The 20,789-nt window shown below is 46.4% G+C and overlaps 1 protein-coding gene across 1 annotated transcript in view; it reads left to right on the top strand.

Moving 5' to 3' along the window:
* PTDSS1 (phosphatidylserine synthase 1) overlaps positions 1-12,761 on the top strand; it is a 67,906-nt gene extending 55,145 nt beyond the window's left edge. The window contains exons 10-13 of the mRNA XM_006859200.1: positions 4,518-4,617; positions 10,697-10,765; positions 11,494-11,563; positions 12,652-12,761. Of these exons, the coding sequence (XP_006859262.1) occupies positions 4,518-4,617; positions 10,697-10,765; positions 11,494-11,563; positions 12,652-12,761 (349 nt within the window). The remainder of the gene's footprint in view (positions 1-4,517; positions 4,618-10,696; positions 10,766-11,493; positions 11,564-12,651) is intronic.
* The last annotated feature ends 8,028 nt before the right edge of the window (positions 12,762-20,789 follow it).

Raw genomic sequence — 20,789 nt, 5'->3', positions numbered from 1 at the left:
TGAGGATCAGAGAAGTACAAGCCACAGTGAATCCATCCAGTCACCCCTTTTTCTAAAAAAATACAGGTTTTATTGGAATTGAGTGATAGTTTATATGGGAGAACATCAGTTTTGCATTCAACCAATTGTATTTTGTTTCACTGCAATGATTACAATCCCCTCCACACACCATTGGTTAACAGTGTTTACCTCTACTCCTGCTTTGTTTTTGTTTTGTTTTGTTTTTTCTGTGTGTGTACAAAAAACCACACAGGGATATATACTCATTTAAACAACCAAAGGGCACATTGTGCAAGACTGCCTACTGGCCACCAGCACACAGCCTTTCTTTTTCCATGAGTCTAGAGTCCTCAGCTGCTCTATTTCTCCGTGTCATCATCTCTGCATCCATCTCTGGTGTCACTGCTTCTCTGGCTAGGATCCCATGTTCCACGCATATTCTTCTTTCTTGGTGGTCCTAGGGTCCTCTGTTCCTGAAAGATGAGATTTTCTCCTTCCATAAAGATTTGCAGCCTTGGAAACCCTGTGCAGGGTCACTATGAGTCAGAACCAACTTTGTGGTACTTAACAACAACAACAACATCCTAATAAGGAAAGGTCAAGTTCATCAAATTGTAGCAATCTACTCTTGTTTCCTGTATCAAATTTCTTTATCTTCCACTAGTCCAGTTCTGATCATCAAACCATGTAAGCTAGGTCAAATGGGTACCATCTGCAAGTTTGGGTGTTCTTGTGCGCCTCCCCTCACTTCATGTCCGCTGGATGCTTCACTCTCAGTTCTAGTCCCCAGTGGCTAGCTCAGTGTTCGTGTGCTCAGGAGTTCCCAGGTCTTCCCAAACTCCGGACCAACCAGCCCTTCCACTTCTCTCTCTCATTGCAAGGTTGATAGGAGTCCCTAGGGGTAAGGAGGTAAGGGCTGAAACAGGCTCCCACAGGGCCCAAGTTTTTAGCCTTAGCCATAAACTAGGATCCATTTGACACTTAGTATAAGCATAATATTAATCTTCTGGAAGGATGTTGGAGTTCTGGTGTACTATAGAATAAATACTGGACTGCTAACCAGAAGGTCAACAGTTTAGACTCATCAACTACTTCTCAGAAGGTCTGTATGAGTCAGAACTGACTTGACAGCACTTGACAACAACAAGAAGGTTAGGAGTCCTGGTGGCGTGGTTGGCAGTTTGAACCCACCCAGCGGCTCCATGGGAGGAAGACTAAGCACTCTGCTTCCAAAAAGATTAAACCGAAACCAAAGCCATTGTCATCAACATGATCGTAACTCATGGTAGCCATTAAGAACCAAGTGAGCTGCCCCATGGAGTTCCTAAGACTGCCGTCATTTTTGTGGAAGCAGACTGCCACATCTCTGTCCCATGGAATGGTTTGGCAGTCAAGTAATTACCCACTGTGCCAGCATGGCTCCTCCCATAAAGATTGTTGTTGTTAAGTGCCATCGAGTTGGTTCCGACCCATGGTGACCCTGTATAGGGTTTCTGAGGAGCAGCTGGTGAGCTTGAACCACTGACTTGCAGTTCAAACAACTGCCGTCTAGCTCATTAACCCACAGCACCACATTAGGACTCCCCGACAAAAATTACAGCCTAGAATACCGTATCTACTCAGTGGTTACTGAGTCACAGTCTGGAGCCCCTACCAACAGCAGAAGATCCCCTTTAGTGAACTAGGGAGAATGTTGGAGGACAATAACTGCTGACTTAATACCTGCCCATTCCCACCATTTCTCGCCATCGCCACAGCTGCCACTCTGGTCCTCTTGCCTAGCAGATTATTACTACAGCAGCCTCTTAATTAATCATCCTCCTGCTCTACCTCTGCCTCCCCACTTCAGTTCCCAGATCAGAGGCCAAGTGGTCATATTAAAATACCAGGCCCTAGAGTGGTCCTCAGCAGTTCAAACCCACCAGCTGTTCCTCGGAAACCCTAGACAGAGTCGCTATGAGTCAGAACTGTGACTCCATGGCACTTAACAACAACATAATGGTCTCTAAGGCCTGTGTAACCCCCCAGACCACAGCTCTGCCCCTTGCCCTCAAGGCCTGTTTCCTTGCTGTTGTTTCAGTCTTTGCTCAGTTGTCACTGCCTCAGTGACAAGGCCTCAACAGCTTAGCTAAGACTTCTCAGCAAGTAACAGCACCTCATCGCCTGTAGTTGCAGAATGAACCAAGCTTTGATCTCTAGGTCAAAGTGCTGAGTGGGTCATCCTGACCAGCGTTTTCTTAAAATGAAATAGAGTAGAATATGTCTGTGTGAGTGTAGGGGTTGTTGTGTCAAACTTTATTTTTTTAGTCATGTATGTGTTTGCGTTAACACAAGGTCACAGTGAAAACAGTGTTTCTTGCCATGAGAGTAGGGTCACTACAGTTCTCCATGCCTCTGTCTCTTAATCTAGTTGAATAATCAGAGCTCTCTCCTGCTAGACTTACGGTGGTGGTGGTTGTTGTGTGCCATCGAGAAGGTTTCTAAGGAGCGGCTAGTAAGTTTGAACCACTGACCTTGTGATCCAATGCTTATCCTACAGTGAGTGCCACACCAGAATCTGGGTACACAAATGGCATGTTGATTTTTTTTTCCTGATCTTAGTGTCGTAAGAATTCTTCAGGAAGTCCCAACCAACATTAAATCATTCTTTTTTAAATTTTAAATCACTACTCCTCTCCCTACAACCTGGGAGAAACAGACGTTGAGCTGCCATCTGGTGTTGGAGCACTGTGTAGACTTAAGTCTGAGAAACCCAGCCCTGCCCTGCATAGTCGGCCCCTGTCCCTTTACTGAATGCTGCTGTTTCCCCTCACACTCCACAGCTAGATTGAGGGCCTAGGCTTCAGAGATTCCAGCCAACCACTCCTAAACCTTTCTCAGCATCAGGGGAAAAGGTAGTTCCAGACTCTCAAAGAGACATTAAGAAGATTTTCTCCTGATAGTCTCCCTATATATATTCTGTGCCTTGTTGGAGTGGCTCTGATTCCAGAAGTTCATTGTTTAGAGCCATTCACACGTTTGGTAACTTCAGGGACCTTTGTATTTGCCAGTGGACAGAGGGCCTGAGACGCCTACTGGCCCCTTCTCTTCCTTTTAGGGAATCCCTAAAGTTGAGTATCCTGGTGTGGCACTGTGGGTGAATGGCCTGTGAAGGTGGATGATTCAAGCTCATCAGCCACTCTTAGGAAACCCTATACAGGGTCACTGTGGGTCAGAACAGACTCAACAACACTTAACAACAACAAAATTGAGTGTTGTCTGTGGGCTCACTTGACCCCCTGAGTGGTCCTCACCGTCTTCAGTCTCACCTTTGACCTCTGAAGGTGAATGACAGCCTCCCTTTTATAGTCACCAATGAGAGGTGGTGCTGGTGTGCTGTGGAGTGGATTCTGACTCGAAGTAAGCCTGTGTAGGGTTTTCGAGGTTTATGGGAGCAGAACGCCTTACCGCTCTCACATGGAACAGCTGATAGTTTTGAATTGCTGACCTTGAGATTAGCAGCCCAACTTGTAACCACTACGTTACCAGAACCCTCTTTAATGTTATTAAAGAGGGAAAGCACAAAGTTGAGGCGTGCGGGGTTGGTTTAGTTTGGCTTTTTAACATTTTTGAATTTAGCAAAATTGCTTACAGATCAAGTGAGGGTAAAGGATTTTTACTGCCAAATATATAAAGAATGTTATTAAAGCTATTTAATGTGTGGAGATCTGATGGAAGGCTGGGAGGGAATGCAATTGCTGCCTTGAAGGTATTGAGACTTTCATTTGGAAGGATCTGATCCGCCCGCTGTGGCTAAGGGCTGTGCAAGGACCCTTGGGTAGATAGGACAGGCAGTAGGTACCAGCCCCAAGCAAGGCAAGACTTTCCAGTAGGAGAAGCAAGTTCCCTGTGCTTGTTAGAATCCAGGAGGTGTCAGGGTCCTCCTGTCCCGCCTCCATGGTCATGGAAGCTCTCAGGTAGATGAAACCTTTTTTTTTTAATGCCTTTTGAAAATGTATTTTTAATTATGCAAGTCAGGTGTGAATATATTCCTGTTTTGAAAAACTCAGATAATGCCTGTAAAGTCAGCATGCCCCTAACAGCGCTCACCCTCCCCACACCCCTCTCCAGAGTCTCAGTTGCTCTCAGTTTAGGGAGTACTCTCCCCTCCCCACCACATATGGTCCCTTGGGAAAACATCAGCAACTCCCAGAACCCCAAGTAGCTACCCCCTCTATGGGGACAGCATGTCCCACCCACGGGGCCCATTGTTAGTACTCATATGATACCCTCTCTCACCGGCCATCCAGCTATTAGATTGTCTCAGTTGAGCTTTTGGTCTGGGAGTAAGGAGTAGTTAGGAAATTTATTTCTAAAGAAAGCACAGTGGACAGAACATTCTGTGGGTACCTACCACTAGTGGTTGGTGTGGAAATTTTCTGACCATTGAACTTCGTGACTAAATAATGCGTATTTCTAGTAATCTGTGTTCCAGTAAGATGAGTTAATGTTTAATCTCTTATTCTCTGTTTAACTAGGGTCATTGGTTTCCTGGAAGCTATCGTGTGCATAAAATTCGGACAAGATCTCTTCTCCAAGACCCAAATACTCTATGTTGTGCTTTGGCTTCTTTGCGTGGTAAGACAGTACTGTTTTTACCTAAAAGCATTAGCTAAACTTTCATGCTACCTTGTAGAAAAAGGAAAAAAAAAAAATCAGTCCTCCTGTGCACCAAGATTCCTTAGAAATTCATAGAAGAGTTGTTCTATGTGTTCAGGGGACCACACAGCTCCTGAAATGGGTCACCTTAGCAGGATCCAGTCCGATGCCCTCAGCAGGTGTGCCGTATATACATTTATCCACCCACACCTGCAAAGAATTTAAGTGCCGCATGAAGAAGGGGGCCAGTTTCAGGGCCCTTTTCCTCATCGAAGATCGGTACACATTTTAGCATACATATCTCTCTACAAGAGTTTATGTACAAAGTGATGTGCTGTAATGTGTAGGCAGTAGACGTTTTCGAAAGTCGTAAGATTAAGTGATTTCTCCCAAGAGTGGACTTTATCGTCCCAGCCGTGTGTAAGGAGAGCCTCTACTATGATAGGAAGTTAGCCCAGTCTCCAAGTCCTTAGGAAGCTTTACATTCTGTGTTGTTATTTTACACAGAGCATATTGTTGTTAAGTGCTGTCAAGTTGGTTCCAACCCATAGCGACCCTGTATAGGGTTTTCTAAGAGTAACTGGTGAGCTTGAACCGCCGACCTTTTGGATCAAACCGACTTTGCAGTCCAGCGCATTAACCCGCAGCGCCACACCAGGACTCCACACACAGCACACGTCTCCTTTACACTGACGATTTTTTATTCACCTGAACCAACTCCACGGCATATCACAACAACAACGACAATGTCTGTGTGAGTCTAACTTCACTGAGAACACAAACTGTTTGATAAGTTCCATCTGTGTCTACCTACCTCCCTCAGCATGGTTCCTGGTAAGTCAATGCTTCGTTCTCCAACCCTGTAGAAGAGATTGAAGGAAAGACTCAGCCCCTTTTGGAACTTATACCTTATCTTTAAAATAAAGGAAGATACTACTCAATATTTTGCGACTACCCTTTTAAATTTAATTTGAAAAAAATCATCTTGGAGAAAAGTTCTCATGTTACATGTCACTTTTATTTTACTTGTGGAAATTTGCAAATATATTTAAAAGTAGAATCAGTCAGTCAGCCTTCATGTGCCTATCACCCAGTTTCAACAGTTATCAACTCATAGTTAATCTTGTGTCCTCTTCACACCCACCTACTCTTCCCACCGCAGATTACAATGAAGTGGAGCCCTGGTGGAGCAGTGGTTAAGTGCAGAGCTGCTAACCAGAAGGTCGGTGGTTTCACCCCACCCGCGGCTCAGTTGGAGAAAAGGTCTGGTGATCTGCTCTCCTCTGGATTAAACCCCACAGCTGACCCCCTTGCCATCAGGTCATGGCAGCCTTACAGAGTAGAACTGCCCCGTGGGGTTTCCAAGATGTCACATTTTTTATGGGAGCAGACTACCTCAATGTTGGCTCTCAGAGCAACTGGTTGGTTCGAACTGCTGACTCTTCAGTTACCAGCTGAGCTTTTTAACCACTGCACTTCCAGGGTTCCTTCCTATAAAGAATAGAGCTTAGGAAACCCCGTGGGGACAGTTCTATGCTGTAGCAGAGTCACTTTTAAGTTGGAAGCAACTTGACGGTGCACAACAACCAAGAGCAGACCCACCATCAGTATTTTAGATATCTCTAAAGCAGGAGTGGGGCACCTTTTTTCTACCAGGATTTATAACACCATGTTCAGGCCATTCAAAAGTATCAATTTAAAAATTAGCCTGCTATATTTGGTCAGACATTTACTTAACTCACCCCTAATGTGATGGCTTAAGGAGCTTTGGTAGCGTAGTGGTTACGAATCAGGCTGAGAACCACAAGGTCAGCAGTTAGAAACTACCAATTGCTCCATGGGAGAAAGATGAGGCTTTCTGCTCCTGTAAAGATTTACAGCCTCAGAAACCCTGTACAGGATCACTATGAGTCAGAACCGACTCCACGGCACATAACAAAACAACAGTGTGATGGCTGGAACTACTGTTGCCTTGGCCAAATGATTTTACGGCCTTATAGGCCCGAGGGCTAATTGTGTGTTGCTACAACATTGGAAGCTATGCCACTGGTATTTCAAGTTCCAGCAGGGTTACCCATGGTAGACAGGTTTCAGCAGAAATTCTAATGTAAGACAAACCCTGGTATCTGCTTAGAAATGAGCCAGTGAAAACATTGTGGATCACAAGAGAATGTTATCCGGTATATGGAAGGTGAGCCCCTTAGGTTAGAAGTGTCTGCAGTAGCCACAACAGTGGACTCAAACCTAGCAATTAGTGTGAAGCTGGTAAGGAAACAGACAGGGATTTCGTCTGTTTTGCATGACGTTATTATCTGGAGCCAACCCAATGGCAGGTGACACCAACAACAGCCCTCTAGTCCCAGGAAGTAGGCCTACTCACAGGGTGGGTATGCTTAGGGCTCAGCTAGGGGTCTGGTCCTTGTAAACTCAGAGCATGGAGAAGCAGACTAGAGGGTAAACACGCTTTTAGCAGCCTCATGTTTTTGTTGTGAAATGCTGTCAAGGCAATTCTGACTCTCAGTGACCCTTCATAGGGTTTCACAGGAGCAGCTGGTGGGTTTGAACTGCCGACCTTGTGGTTTGCAGTCCAATGCTGATTCTATAACTCCACCCAGGAGTCCGCATAGCTAGAGGGAAAGATAAGAAGAGGCAAAGCTCTGCATGCCCAGGTTCAGCAGCCAAGGAAGTGCCATCTGCTCCCCGGGTAAGGAATGAGGGTTAGAGAGAAGCCAGGAGTATTTAAACCAATAACATTCCCTCCATGTAAAAGAAACATCAAAGAAGAAGGTTTGGTGAGGTTTGGTGGTGGTGGTGGTTGTGTGCCACCGAGTCAGTTCCAAGTCGTAGTGACCTTTTGTAGGGTTTCTGAAGCTATAAATCTTCACAGGAACAGAAATCTTTATCTTTCTCCCATGAATCAACTGGCAGATTTGAACTACCTAACTTAAAGCTAGTAGCCCAGCTCATAATCCACTACAATGCCAGGGCTCCTTGCCTGTCCATTTAGGACCTTCATTGTCTGGATCATTCCATCATAATCTCCCACTCTGCTATATACTGAGGTAACATCAAACTGCTCTTAATCACCCAAACAAATCATCCTTTCAGAACTCTTACCTCAACCTTTGCCCAGCCTAGAAGTCCTTCCCTGCCTTCTCTAGCTGAGGAAACTTGAATTCAAGGCCGAGCAGGAAGCTTCTTCCTCAGTCGCACTGTGTTGTTGTTGTTGTTGTTGTTATGTGCCGTGGAGTAGGTTCCAACACATAGCGACCTTACAGGGTTTCCAAGGCTGTAAATCTTTACTGGAGCAGAAAGCCTCATCGTTCTCTGCGGAACAGCTGGTAGTTTCGCACTGTTGACCTTGCGGTTCACAGCCCGATTTGTAACCACTACGCTACCAGAGCTCCTTAGTGGCACTGTGTATATAACTCTTAATGTTCACCTCAGTGTAATGGCACATATAGGTCTGTCTCCACTATTCCCACTGTCCAGCAATGTGCCTGCATCAAACGTTGGTCAATGCAAGGAGAGGTGGCAGGCAGGCTGAGTGCCCATCCTCCCTGGGAGCTGAGAGCCTTAGGGGGCGAGAGTGAAGAGAACCAATTAAGTTGGAGGTTGGGCACACCCCTGTGAAGGACTTCATGTGTCTGTGGTTGGAGACCCAAAGACGGTCTTCCTTTTACTGGGAAAGCATTGAGCGTGGTCTTACCTACGTGTCAGGGTGAAATGTGTGGGGCGGGTCCATCTAGCAGAGAAGATGCATTGGAGGTGGTGGTGCAGTCAGGGAATGCTGGGGTCCTGAGTGAGAAATAGCTGAGGCGGAGCCGGCAGAGGCATCGAAGAAGCAGAGAAAGGGATGGTTTTAAAAACTGGTCAAGAGGTCACTCAGCTGGACATCATTCCCTATGTGATACAAGAGAGGGACATGAGGGTGACTCTAAAGTGTGTGCATCTGAGTAGCTGTCATGGCTTAATTGATGGAGGAGATATATTTGGTTCAAGAGAATTGGGGTTGGAGGAACATTAAAACATGTAGGTTGAAGGTGCACCGTATCTCTGAAAATGTTGGTCTGTCTGTCCAGTACCAGTGGGAAGACTCGGTCAGCTGGAGGTGAAGATAGGGGAGCCACTGGTATGGTATGTAGGGTACAGTGGGAGCTGTGGTGTTAGGTCAGTCAGGGAGAGCTTACTGTGGGAAGAGAAGCCGGCTGCGGTTGGAATTCTTTGGAGCAGCTGTGTTTGGAGGACAGGTCAAGGAAGAGGAGCCGCAACAAGAGCCCCTGCAGCGGCCACAGAGAAGCAGCAGTCATGGAGAACAGAACTTGGAAGACAGTGGAATCCATCCCCTGATTGGATGGGATAATCAGAGGTCCCTCCCATTTATGAGTTAAAAACAAAGGGAAACAAAGTCTCAGCGCTTTTCCACATCCTTGGCCTTTTGTAGAGAGCAAGATGGGTCTCAGACACAGGTGAGAGACCGTTACTCAGGAAAAGTACAGCGTCATGTTCCGCAATGCCTCTGCACACTACTCGGAGATACAAAGCCCCAGCCATCTCTCTTGAACATATTTGGAGTTGAGGATTTATGTGGAAGCCAAGTTCCCTCTTGCTAGTCCCTAAGCTGCTCAGGCTGCTGGTTTCTGATCATGAGACTTGGATTTGAGTGCTTGTACCTCATCACTGTGGCATCCTGTGTGGTGGGTGGCCTGGCTCTCATCCCACACAACTCCCTCCCACCCCCCGTCTTCGTTAAACAAAAGCTGTACACTTGCTATGTTAAAGCCAGAGTCTCCTTGACATTTTAAGTGGGTACCTACCTAGATTTCCACAGGGGTCAAGGCAAACCCACAAGCGACAAGCTTTTGTCTCCTGGGACCAGTGTAAAATGGGCCTCTTTTCCTCTCAGGGGAAGTGGTAAATTTGGCAGCCACCGCAGCTCCTCTTTGTGGGGATTGTGATGATAAGCACCTGTCTGCAGAGCACCTGTCTGCCCCTGTGCTGCTGGGAGGGAGCCCCAGCTGCCAGCCATCGGGGCCAGGGAAGGGCCTGTATTTGCTGCACGTGCCTGCCCTCTGGTGTGCAGAATTCGCAGTGACAGTCCAGCCAGCTATCACTGGTCTCTTGCTCAGCTTGATCTAAACTCCACACTAAACCCAACGCCACCGACTGGTTTTAGGATGGTGGGATTCACCCTCCCCCACTTCCCAGAGTGACATTTGACATTTTTTGGGGTCTTTCCACTGTCCCCATACCATAAAATTGGCACTTTGAATGTTGGTGTATATTAGAAATCTGAGCAAGTACTAGAAAATGTTGTTGTTGTTAAGTACTGTGGAGTCGGTTCCGACTCATAGTGACCCTGTACAGGGTTTCTGAGGCTGTAAATCTTTATGGGAGCAGAAAGCCTCATCTTTTTCCCAACACGACTGGTAGATTTGAACTGCTGACCCTGACATTTGTAGCCCAACTCGTAACCCACTGTGCTACCAGGGATCCCCTTATATCTATGCTATTGTTGTACTGTGGAGTCAGTTCCGACTTACAGTGACCCTTTATAGGGTTTCCAAGGAGTGACTGGTGGGTTTGAACCACCGACTTTACGGTTAGCAGTCCAGTGCTTATCCTACAGGGCATTAACGAGGCCTCTATAGCTATCCCTCAAACTTGAATCTAGGAATATCAGGAGCTCTGTGTTCCTGAGGGGAGGGGAAATAGGCTGCAAACAGCAGAGATGCAGTATGAAATCCTTTTATGTCCTCTTTAAAAGAACCTGCAAACCTGGTAAAATGCAACCCATCGTATCCCACTGGTGCCACCTGACACTGAGTCACAGTAGTAATTGTGCTCTTACATGAGACTTGTGGGAAACTCTGGGGGTGCTTGCCTTCTCTCCCTCAGTTACAGTCTGCGTCATCTGGCCACTTTGTAACCAGTGCCCTAGGAGAGATGGCAAAGCGCACTGAGCCCTCTTAGGTGAATTCCCACTGAAGTGCGGTTGTTGTAGGAAGTGGGTTGCATGTGTGGCAGCATCTACAACGTGTGCTTTTTTTTCTTCCAGGCTTTCACCACTTTCTTGTGTTTGTATGGCATGGTGTGGTATGCAGAACACTATGGCCACCGGGAAAAGGTAAAGAAGGAAAGACAGAGATGGTCTGTCTTAAAATAACCGCCTCCTGCTTGGAGCTTTAGGCCAGAGCAAACTCACTACAAATGTGGTGGGCGGGCGTAGTGGCACTGTGGGAGCCCCTCCTGTCTTACACCATAGAAACAGAACCGTTTCAGAATTCCTTCCTTGTCAGTTACTGCCCTTGCTCATAGCTGCCCTGTTCAATAGATCAGCCATTTTATTCTCCTTCTGTAAAGGGTTTAAGTTGTAATTATATATTTGTTTTTTAAAAAATTGTAGGGAAAGTACTGGATCCAATTTGGGGGAGCCTGGGTTTTATTCTCAGATCTTCCTCTTGGTGCAGAAGCCTCTTCATCTGTTTCCACCCAGGTTTCCCACCTATAAAACGTAGGTCATGCCTGCCTAGCCCACTTCAGAGTAGTGACAAAGGTTAAAATCAGGACTGAACATGAAAGGGCTTACAACACTATTGAAATCTCACCAACTGTAGTGTGTTTTAGAGTCAAGATAATATCTTTCCACCTTTCTTCATACTTTTAATCTTCAGGAGCAAAAGGCACTTTCTAGAAGAGCTGTCCTGCACCACTGGGTTCACCTTGGGAGATAGCAGGGATATCGAAGCATGGGGCAGTTCTGTCACTTGCTAGTGCATCCTCTGTGCCCTGCCCTGTCCCTCCTCCTCCTAGAGAGGACTTGAGATTCTGACCTCAGTCACTTTCTCTCCCCAGACCTATTCAGAGTGTGAGGATGGTACCTACAGCCCAGACATCTCCTGGCCTCACGGGAAGGGCACAAAAGGTATCTTTTTTGTATTTATGATTTAAAACTTTGACCAGAATCCGTGTTTCTGTTCTGAATGTGGACCTTGTAGCACCTGAGTGAGTTCAGTCCTACCCATCAATGTCTCCTGTTACTTAAGAAACATGTTACTTAAGAAACATGCCAAGTGCTCGCAAGATGTGCCTAAGAGACTTGCTTGTTGAAAGAGGTCCACCCACCGCTGCTGTGCCTTCTACAAGGTGGCCAATACTATCTCAAGACCGGTGCCTCAGCATGTTCATCCTCTTGGCTTTCTTCATGAGAAAAAGGGTCAGAGAGAACTGTCTACCAGGAAGAGAGCCTTTCAGAAAAGGTAGCTTAGTTCAATTGCATTTATTCAAGAGGCTGGTCAGTATAAGACGGATTCCAGTAGTGGACTCAGGAATCTTCCACTGTCCCCTGCTCTAAAGAGCCCTTTGGAAAGATCTGGAGCTGTCTGATCCAAGAACTCTGCCTGTGGAATAATGGCCCTAAGGTGGCCCCACTGGGCAGTGCTGCTCAGCCAGTTCCTGTGAGCTGAGGAGGAGACTGGAATCGGGGGAAGTCATGAGTACTATTGACTGTGAATGTTAACTCAGAATCTTGCACAGACAGAGTGGGCTTAGTGAGGAGCAGACTCCACTGTGGACCCAGTAACTCTCCTGATGTGTGGTATAGCAGGCCAAGAGGTAGAAGCCAAAGCCTTGCCTCCTTTGACTACAGGGATAGAGGAGGGAAACCCATTGTGGTTACATTTTAATTGTCCCTCATTCGTGCTCTTTTCTGGTCCACATGGCCACTGCCTCCTTCACACTGTGGGTGGAGAAATGCTTCAGGAGCCATCTCAGAAATGTCTGAGGTGGTTCCTTGCATACCTGAGGCACCAGCAGAACTAGTTGGTGCCTGGTGTTTCTGAATGCCCTGTCTTAATGTATTGACAAGGCCACTAGATGGAGTACAAGCATCACTGGAAGAATCTACCTGGACCAAAGCGTGGGATGCTCTGCCTGGGAAATCATAGCTCACAGGAGCGAGCCGGTGGGCCCAAGCAGCCCAAGGTGACCATGTGTTTTCATTCCTTTGGCCAGGTTCTGAAGACAGCCCACCCAAGCATTCAGGCAACAACGAGAGCCATTCTTCCAGACGAAGGAACCGGCATTCCAAGTCGAAAGTCACCAACGGAGTTGGAAAGAAATGAAAGACCCTGGTCAATCAGAGATGTTCCAGAGAGTGCCTAGAACCGAGAGGGACATGGAATTTGTTTGGACCTCCCTGTTAGGAGGTCAAAACACACCGAGCAAACAGCAAAAGGAGAGGGGACTTTTGGGGGTGTTGTTATTTGAAAGTATAAGTCTTGTTTCCCACAGACCTGGCCACACCAGGCAGATCACAGCCTGGGGTCCTGTGCCAATTTAGGGTCTCTCCCAACTTCAGCACTCGGCATGGTCACTGGTAGCAGTACAGTGTTTGAAGGGAAAGACAGCTGGTCACTCATAGTAGCCGAGTGCAGCTTTGCACCTGAGTGTGTCATGGATGCATCTGACACGTCTTCACTCGGACAAGACATCAGCTGTTTGTGTGTGGATGCATTCCCAGTTCTCCTTTCCGTTTGGGTGACTTGTTTCAGTTCAGACCATGTTTCTGCCTTTCTGTTGTTGCTGTTACTTGTTTTAAAGTTTAGGATGCTTACAGGCCTTCAGAAACCACTGATGGAATTGCTATTCGGGGAGGGCCACTTCCCTTTCATATTTGGCGGGGAAAGGAGTGGGGGTGGGGGAAAGAGGCTTTGTGTTACTGTTTAACATCCCAGTTTGGCTCCCTTTTAAAACCTTAAGCCACATGGAGGGTGTAAACCAGTCTGAAGAAATGTTACTTACCGGCATAGAATCCTGGACTTCAGATCTGAACTGTCTTTGTTCTATCCCAAGCCTCCCGTGTCCAGGACTGAACCCCAGTGCACAGAGTGAGCCTGTTACAGGGGCAGTGGACACGGGGCTGCCCCCACAGCCAGGTGCCTTGTACATTGGACTTGTTCTCCTTCCACGGTGTGTTGCTGACATTGTCTTTTAGTCACATGTGAGGTGCTGGTGAGTCTTAACTTCCATCTGTGTACTAGAATGTTTACCCTGTAGTTCACCACCTCCGATGGATCTCTGTTCTAAATAAAACAGTTCACGTGAAAGCCCGTCAGGTGTGTGTCCAAGTATGCTCATTTCTTTGTCTCTTATTGGTATTTTCCATTGTGTAAAAGCAGTCACTGTATTTTTCAGGTGGCGTTGGGTTGACAGAAATGTGTATGTTTATATTTTATATGCTTTGTGCCATCGAGTCAGTTTGGACTCCTATGGACCCTGTAGAACAGAGTAGAGTTGCCCCCAGAGGTCTTCGAAGGCTGTAAATCTTTACAAAAGCACACCGCCACATCTTTCCCCACAGGTTGGCTGTCTGTACACCTCTAGGTTAGCAGCTGAGCACTTTAACCACTGAGCTAGAAGGAAAAAGAAAACCATGTGTATTTTAGAGAGCTTACAGATACATGTGTCCTATGGTCTTAACCTTTCCGAGTGATCAATAGAAATAAACCACAAGAGCATTGTTTTTACTATGCTACTAGTTGCATCAGCCACATCGATGTTTCCGTGACAAGTGGTGGGTCCCCAATTAATAGACTTTGAGAAATGAACTTGCTGAAAGCAGTGCTATTTGTCCCTTCATTTTGCAGAGCACAAAGCTCTGTCTCACTGTCTTGACCCCCTGAAGAAAATCTTTAACCTGAGAAGTGTCACGTTTTCCTTGCTCTGCACAAGAAGGCAAGGGTGAAGGAGTTAAAGTCCAGGCGCGCAGACCTGCTCTAGCTGCCAGACTCACCCCCAGTGCAGAGGCACCCACATTCTCAGAGCCACATGCTGAGTAAAGGGATTTGGCTGAGAGGGGCCACAGTGCTAAGCCTTCATGTGCTCTCGGAATTGCATCTTCCCCATGCGAGTTGATGACAGGCCAAAAATCCATGAGTCAACACACCCACTTGGGCTGGTATGAACCCATCCAAGAACCCTTTGCTAAACAGACCCGATGTTGTCAGTTCAACTGTGACTCATGGCAACCCCTCTGACACATAGTGTTTTCAGTGACTAATTTCCCTGAAGAAGATGGCCAGGTCTTTCTTCCAAGGCACCTCCGGGTGGACTTGAACCTCCAACCTTCTGGTTGGCAGCCAAGCGTCTTGACCATTTGCATCACCCGGAGATTCCTTTTTTAAACATGTACTATTTAAACATAATTTTGCTCTAAAGCTGCTATGTGGAGGAATTAAGAGAGAAGTTGGGAGTGGGTTGGTTGGTTGGTGTCTGCATTTTGCTCTTCTGAACAATAAGGGCTTATATGCATTGTCTCACAATGCCTCATCTACCTTTTTACCTGTGGCCTTTTACTGTTCCCAATGTCTGTTTAAGGGAGAGTCCAGCCTGGCTCTTTTTCACTCCTCTGCTTAATAGGCCTTTCTCCAAGTCCTTTGTGGAGGGAGCACCTGTTGACCACGTCTGGAAGTTGGCTATGTGAGTATCATGGTGACAATGTGTTCATGAGACCATTTGTTTTCCATGGCTTTGTACCAACAGCCAGGAAAGTTCTCAGATACTCCTGTGCCCTGTCTGTGAATTTAAACTTTTTTTCTCCCCTTTTTGCAAGAGCTCTTGAATCCAATAGTTAGAGAACCAGTCAGTGACTCTCATGACTGGTCCAAACTACAGTGGCCACTGCTATCTCAAAATCATCTTGCTTTTCCCACCTGCTTCTATGGAAATGCACTTCTCATTAATGGAAATACAATAAATGCTTCAGTGCCATCATTCAGCCTCTGAAATGATTTGGATGCAAAATAGCTCATGTTCACTGTTTGCAAACAGCCCTCTTCAAAGCCACCATTGTTTTGGACGTAAGGCTCAGGAAGGTTCTGTGTATCTTCCTCCTTGAGCAGCGTTGCGTACAGCGTTGGGTGTGTTTTCTTGGGCACCATGCTTGGTCCTCATGGCTGCCTGCCTTTATCTTGTCTGCTTTCACCATCTGTGAAAGTCGTGGTCAAACTATCCCCACGCAACACTAAGACATTCATTGACCCGTAAACACATTGATGAAAGATGTTCTATAAATGTCAGTCTTAACTTTGACTAGGACTGCTTCCAGAGTGATCTCATGAGTAAATATTCATCCAGGAGAGAGAAAATAGAATTCTTAACCAAGTACTTCAGGTCAAGCCTGACTGCTCTTCTTTCAGAAGGTGCTGTGTGACATCTCAGAGCAATAGCTCTTTGTGTTGAGGTTCACCCTTTGGAATAGGACACGGGGTTTGTTGGTCAGGCCTTCAAGGAGTCACCGAGAAGGGAGAACAAACACCAAGTGGGAAAGAAAAGTGTAACTGAAGTAAGCACTTGGGACACGAGAACACGGGTCCTAGACTGGCGTGCTTCCTGGACTCTGCTCACTGCTGGCTGCAGGATTCCTGAGCCCACAGCAGCGTCGACCCAGTGAGCTTTGCTTCTCTCGTCCTTACTGTTAAGACAGCTGCGAGTCCCACAAGCAGCCTATTGTCCTCTTTAGCATACTTCTGATATGTGTCTGACATCAAGGTGTACAGAGAGTTAAGACTTCTCTATCACTGGTTCCTGACGTAACACACCCCTTTCCTTGATATATGTGTGCACATAGCAGGGCTATAGTTCAGTTTCAGTTCTTTGCAAGGGTTAGTGTTAGCAATGCCCAAGATTGGTGGGCTGCTACCCCATCTTGATGCTAACCCATAATATTAGATTTTTGTAACACTTCCCCTTAACACATTTCATTAAACCTCTTGCCTGGGCTGCCACAGGTGAAGTTTGCTCCTTTTTGTTTTAATTGAGCTTTAGTATCATCTTTGATGGAGCCCCAGGGTGGCACTGTGGGGTAAAGCATTGGACTGCAAGGTCCATCTGAATCACAAATTCAGTGGTTCAAACTCAACAACTTGTTCCTTGAAAACCCTATACAGGGTCTCTGAGTCAGAACCTACTTCATAGCACTTAACAACAACAAATCATCTTTGATGCAATAAATAAAACATGGATTTTTTTTTTTAACTTTGTTGTTTTCTATGAATTCAAAGCAATTGTTTGTTAATACCTACCAAAGAAGTAAGAAAATAGATGTGAATTCTTGTTTGTTTGTGGGAATGCTGAATTATTGGAAAGAAAAAAAAAAAATCTCCCCGGTTTCAAGTGTTTACAGAAATCTGCATTTAACCAATTTCAGAAATTTCTCAGTGACTTTGTACTGACTTTTCTTTTCCTGCAACTTGTATTGAAAACTTCCTCCTTGTGAGAAGAGGGTTGTTGTCTTACTCTCTGTACCAACACTAGTGGTACAACAGTTAAACACCTGGCAGTTCAAACCCACCCAGTGGCTCTGCAGGAGAAAACTCTGGTGCTCTGCTACCATCAAGGTTAGAGTCATGAAAACCCTATGGGGCAGTTCAATATGAGTCAAAGTCAAGTTAGCAGTACCCAACAGCAACACTGATCAAAGGCTTGAAACAGGTCCACATACCTCGGAGGCCAAATGTGGCTAAGCTGACGATACTGTGGTTCTGATTCCTGGTGACTTCTATGTATCACAGAGTGAAACGTTGCCTGGTCCTTTACAGCCTCATAATCTGATTGAAACTCTGTATATACCATGTACCTGGCCAACTAGAGAGGTGGCTGGCAGGCAGGTGTCCTGGCAAAAGGGTCTCCTAAACCTCCAGCTCTCTTGTCCTCTGAGAGCATAGAGAGAGGTGTTGGCAGATCGGTCCCTCATGCATGCAGCCAGGGAGGGCAGGAACATCCTTCAGGAAATAGAATTTGCCGGAGACTGGATTCTGCCTCCACAGCTGGTGCAGGTAGCCGCACCTGCTCAGTGGGGCTCCTGCTCTGTTGTAGCCTTTGTGCCCTCAGTCCTGTTTCTTCTTTGTTACTGGACCACGCTGAAGGCAGTGCTGATGTTGAGATGCTGCAAACTGGACAGCACTGAGAGTACCCCCCACTGGCAGGAAAGTGTTCTCTGAGCAGCTATTCCTGGGCCTCAGATACAGGGTCCCTGTGTGGGCCGTGTTCCCCCTTCATGGGTGCCAAGGAAGAGGGACATATGGCTTTCCAAACCACAGGAAATGAGGCCTGTTCACCTTTAAAGAAAAAGAAAACAGAAAACTGTGAGACTGAAGAACCAAAATACTGCTTTTTCATGTCTAAAGCATGCACACAGTAACTTCAATTATGGTGTTGAATTACAGGCAGGGTTTATATAAGGATCCCTACTGGAAAATCTAGATTGTAAACTTTACTGTTCCCACTTGCCTGACAAAGGGCTGCTGCGTCTCGCTCTCGTAGGTCTGACTGCTTCCGTCGTGGACTGATGAGGTATTTTACGGGTGCAACTTGGGAAAGACTTCAGAATGAGCACCATGTTTCAAAATGTTTCGAATTCTCCAGCTTCTTACTGTTAGGTGCCATTTTGGCCAGAGTTATGCCATGTGACGAGTTGGACTGCTCCATACGGTTTCTAGGCTGTAATCTTGGTCTTTCTCCCACAGAGCCAATGGGGAGGTTTGAACTGTGAATGCTTAGGTTAGCAGCTGAGTGCTTAATCACTGCACCTTCAGCTCTCTCTCCATCTTGAGACTGGCTGACATGCAGGCCAGGAGCAAAGGGGACTGAGGCTCACAAGTCTTCCAGACAGAGGCATTTGAGGACTGGGTGCTTGGAAAGACTCCTCTCAGAAACCCCTCCCTCTTGTTCCTGATGGCTCCTTCCTGAATCTTCTTAGCTAGCTTTGCAGTGACCCAGCATCTAGAGTGATATTTCCATTTCCAAGAGAGACAGTCACTGAGCCTCTCCCCACTGTGTTCCCAGTGCCTTACTGTGGATGTTCTTTTTGAATCCTGTAAGTTTGGAAGTGTTAAGGAGCTCTGGTAGCATAGTGGTTACGAATCGGGCTGCGAACTTTAAGGTCAGTGGTTCGAAACTACCAGCCGCTCCGCGGGAGAAAGATGAGGCTTTCTACTCCCGTAAGGATTTACACCCTCGGAAACCCTGTACAGGGTCGCTATGGGTCGGAACCAACTCGAAGGCACTTAACAACAACGAAGTTTGGAAGTGTTAGCATCATTTTACAAGAACGTGAAGCTTGGGGAGGCTGAGTATTTGACCCAACATCATACAGCCAGTAGGTGGCTGCCATGTCAGCCCAAAGTCTAGTGTTCTTTCTCCCAGCCCACGCTCCTTGAGTCTACACCTTATTCCCCATTATCACACCACAGCCACCAACCTAGCTCCAAGACAGCCTCTAGTTCACCAGCTGTTACAGTCAGTTTCGAATCATGGTGACCTCATGTGTGTCAGAATAGAACTGTGCTCTGTAAGGTTTGCAAGAACGGATTTCTCACAAGTGAATGGCCAGGCCTTTCTTACATGTAGCCTCTGTTGTGTTAAGTGCCACTGAGTTGTTCTGACTCGTACTGAGCCTGTATAGGGTTTCTGAGTAGCGGCTGGTGGGTTCGAACCACAGATCTTGTGGTTAGCAGTCTGGTGCTTATTCAGGAGCGCCACACTAGGTGCCATCAAGTTGGTTCCAATTGATAGGGACCCTGTGTACGCAGAACGAAACACTGCCCAGTCCTGTGCCATCCTCACAATTGTTGCTGCCACTGTATCAGTTCATCTTATTGGGGGTCTTCCTCTTTTTTGCTGATCCTCTCCTTTACCAAGCATGATGTCCTTCTCCAAGGTCTGATCTCTCCTGAAAATACATCCAAAGTACATGAAACAAAGGCTTGCTATCCTCTCTTCTAAGAGCATTCTGGTTGTACTTTTTCCAAGACAGATCTATTCACTCTCTGACCATTCGTAGTATATATACTATTCACGAACACCGTAATTCAAATATCAATTCTGTCTTCCTTATTCATTCTCCAGTGTTCGCAAATATAAGATTGAAAATACTGTGACTTGGGTCAGTCCTTGAAGTCACACCTGCATCTTTACTTTTGAACACTTTAAAGAAGTTTTTTGCAACACATTTGCCTAATGGAATACATAGGTTGACTTCTGGACTGTAGCTTCCATGGGCATTGATTGTGGAGCCAAGTAAAATGAAATCCTTGACAGCTTCAATCTTGTCTCTCTTTATCAAGATGCTTATTGGCCCAGTTCTGAGGGGTTTTGTTTTCTTTACATTGAGTTGTAATCCATACTCAAGGCTGTGTTCTTTGATCTTCATCAGTAAGTGCTTACAGTCATTGTAGTGAGCAAGGTTGTGTCACCAGCGTTTCAGTGGTTGTTAATGAGCTTTCATTGAACCTAATGTCACATTCTTCTGCTTGGATTATCTGCTCAGCATACAGACTAAGTATAGTGAAAGGACGCAGCTCTGACACACACCTTCCCTTACGAAACCATACAATATCTCCTTGTTTTGTTGGAATGACTGCCTTTTAGTTTGTGTATAGGTTCCTCCTGAGCACAATTAAGTGTTCTGGAATTCTACTTTTTCTCAATTTTACCCTTAATTTGTTATCCACACAGTTAATGCCTTTGCAGAGTTAATAAAATACAGGAAATGATAGACGCCTCTGGGTAGACTTAAACCTCCAGCCTTCTAGTTAGCAGCCAAGTGCGTTGACCATTTGCACCACCCCGAGGACCCCTTCACTTCAGCCCCACCCCCACACACACTGCCAGCCTCAACAGCTGGTAAATGGACCATGAAGAGCCAATCCTTGGTGACAACTCCCTCTGTGTCTCCCCCGCCTTTGGAAGGAGACTCACATGATTCAGATCTCAGGCTCCAACGTCATTAAAGATGGCAGGACCTCCATGCCACTCTCCGGAGGTTGGTTCCACATGTGACTGACCGGCCGTGCTCTTAGTGGATGGACTAATGGTTTGCCTCTCGTGTCTTGCGACTGGATGAACTCTGGCCTCACGTCCCCTTTATTCTGCAACCTCTGAAAACAAGTCAAGAATGCCATTGCTTGAAGCGGGGTCCCTACTCTCCACGTGGGTTCCTTCCCTAGGTTTTTGATGCAGTCTGCAAACTGTCGGAAGGCAATTTCTTTTGCCTGTAGCAACCCCCTATGCCCTCAGGAGTCTGATTTATGATCTGATGAGGCCATGAACCTCTGCTCCTCACTTCTGAAAAACAGCAAAGTATGGGAAAG

The sequence above is a fragment of the Chrysochloris asiatica genome, unplaced genomic scaffold (genome assembly GCF_000296735.1).
Source record: "Chrysochloris asiatica unplaced genomic scaffold, ChrAsi1.0 scaffold00031, whole genome shotgun sequence".
NCBI lineage: Eukaryota > Metazoa > Chordata > Mammalia > Afrosoricida > Chrysochloridae > Chrysochloris > Chrysochloris asiatica.
This window is presented reverse-complemented; position numbering and strand designations above follow the sequence as displayed.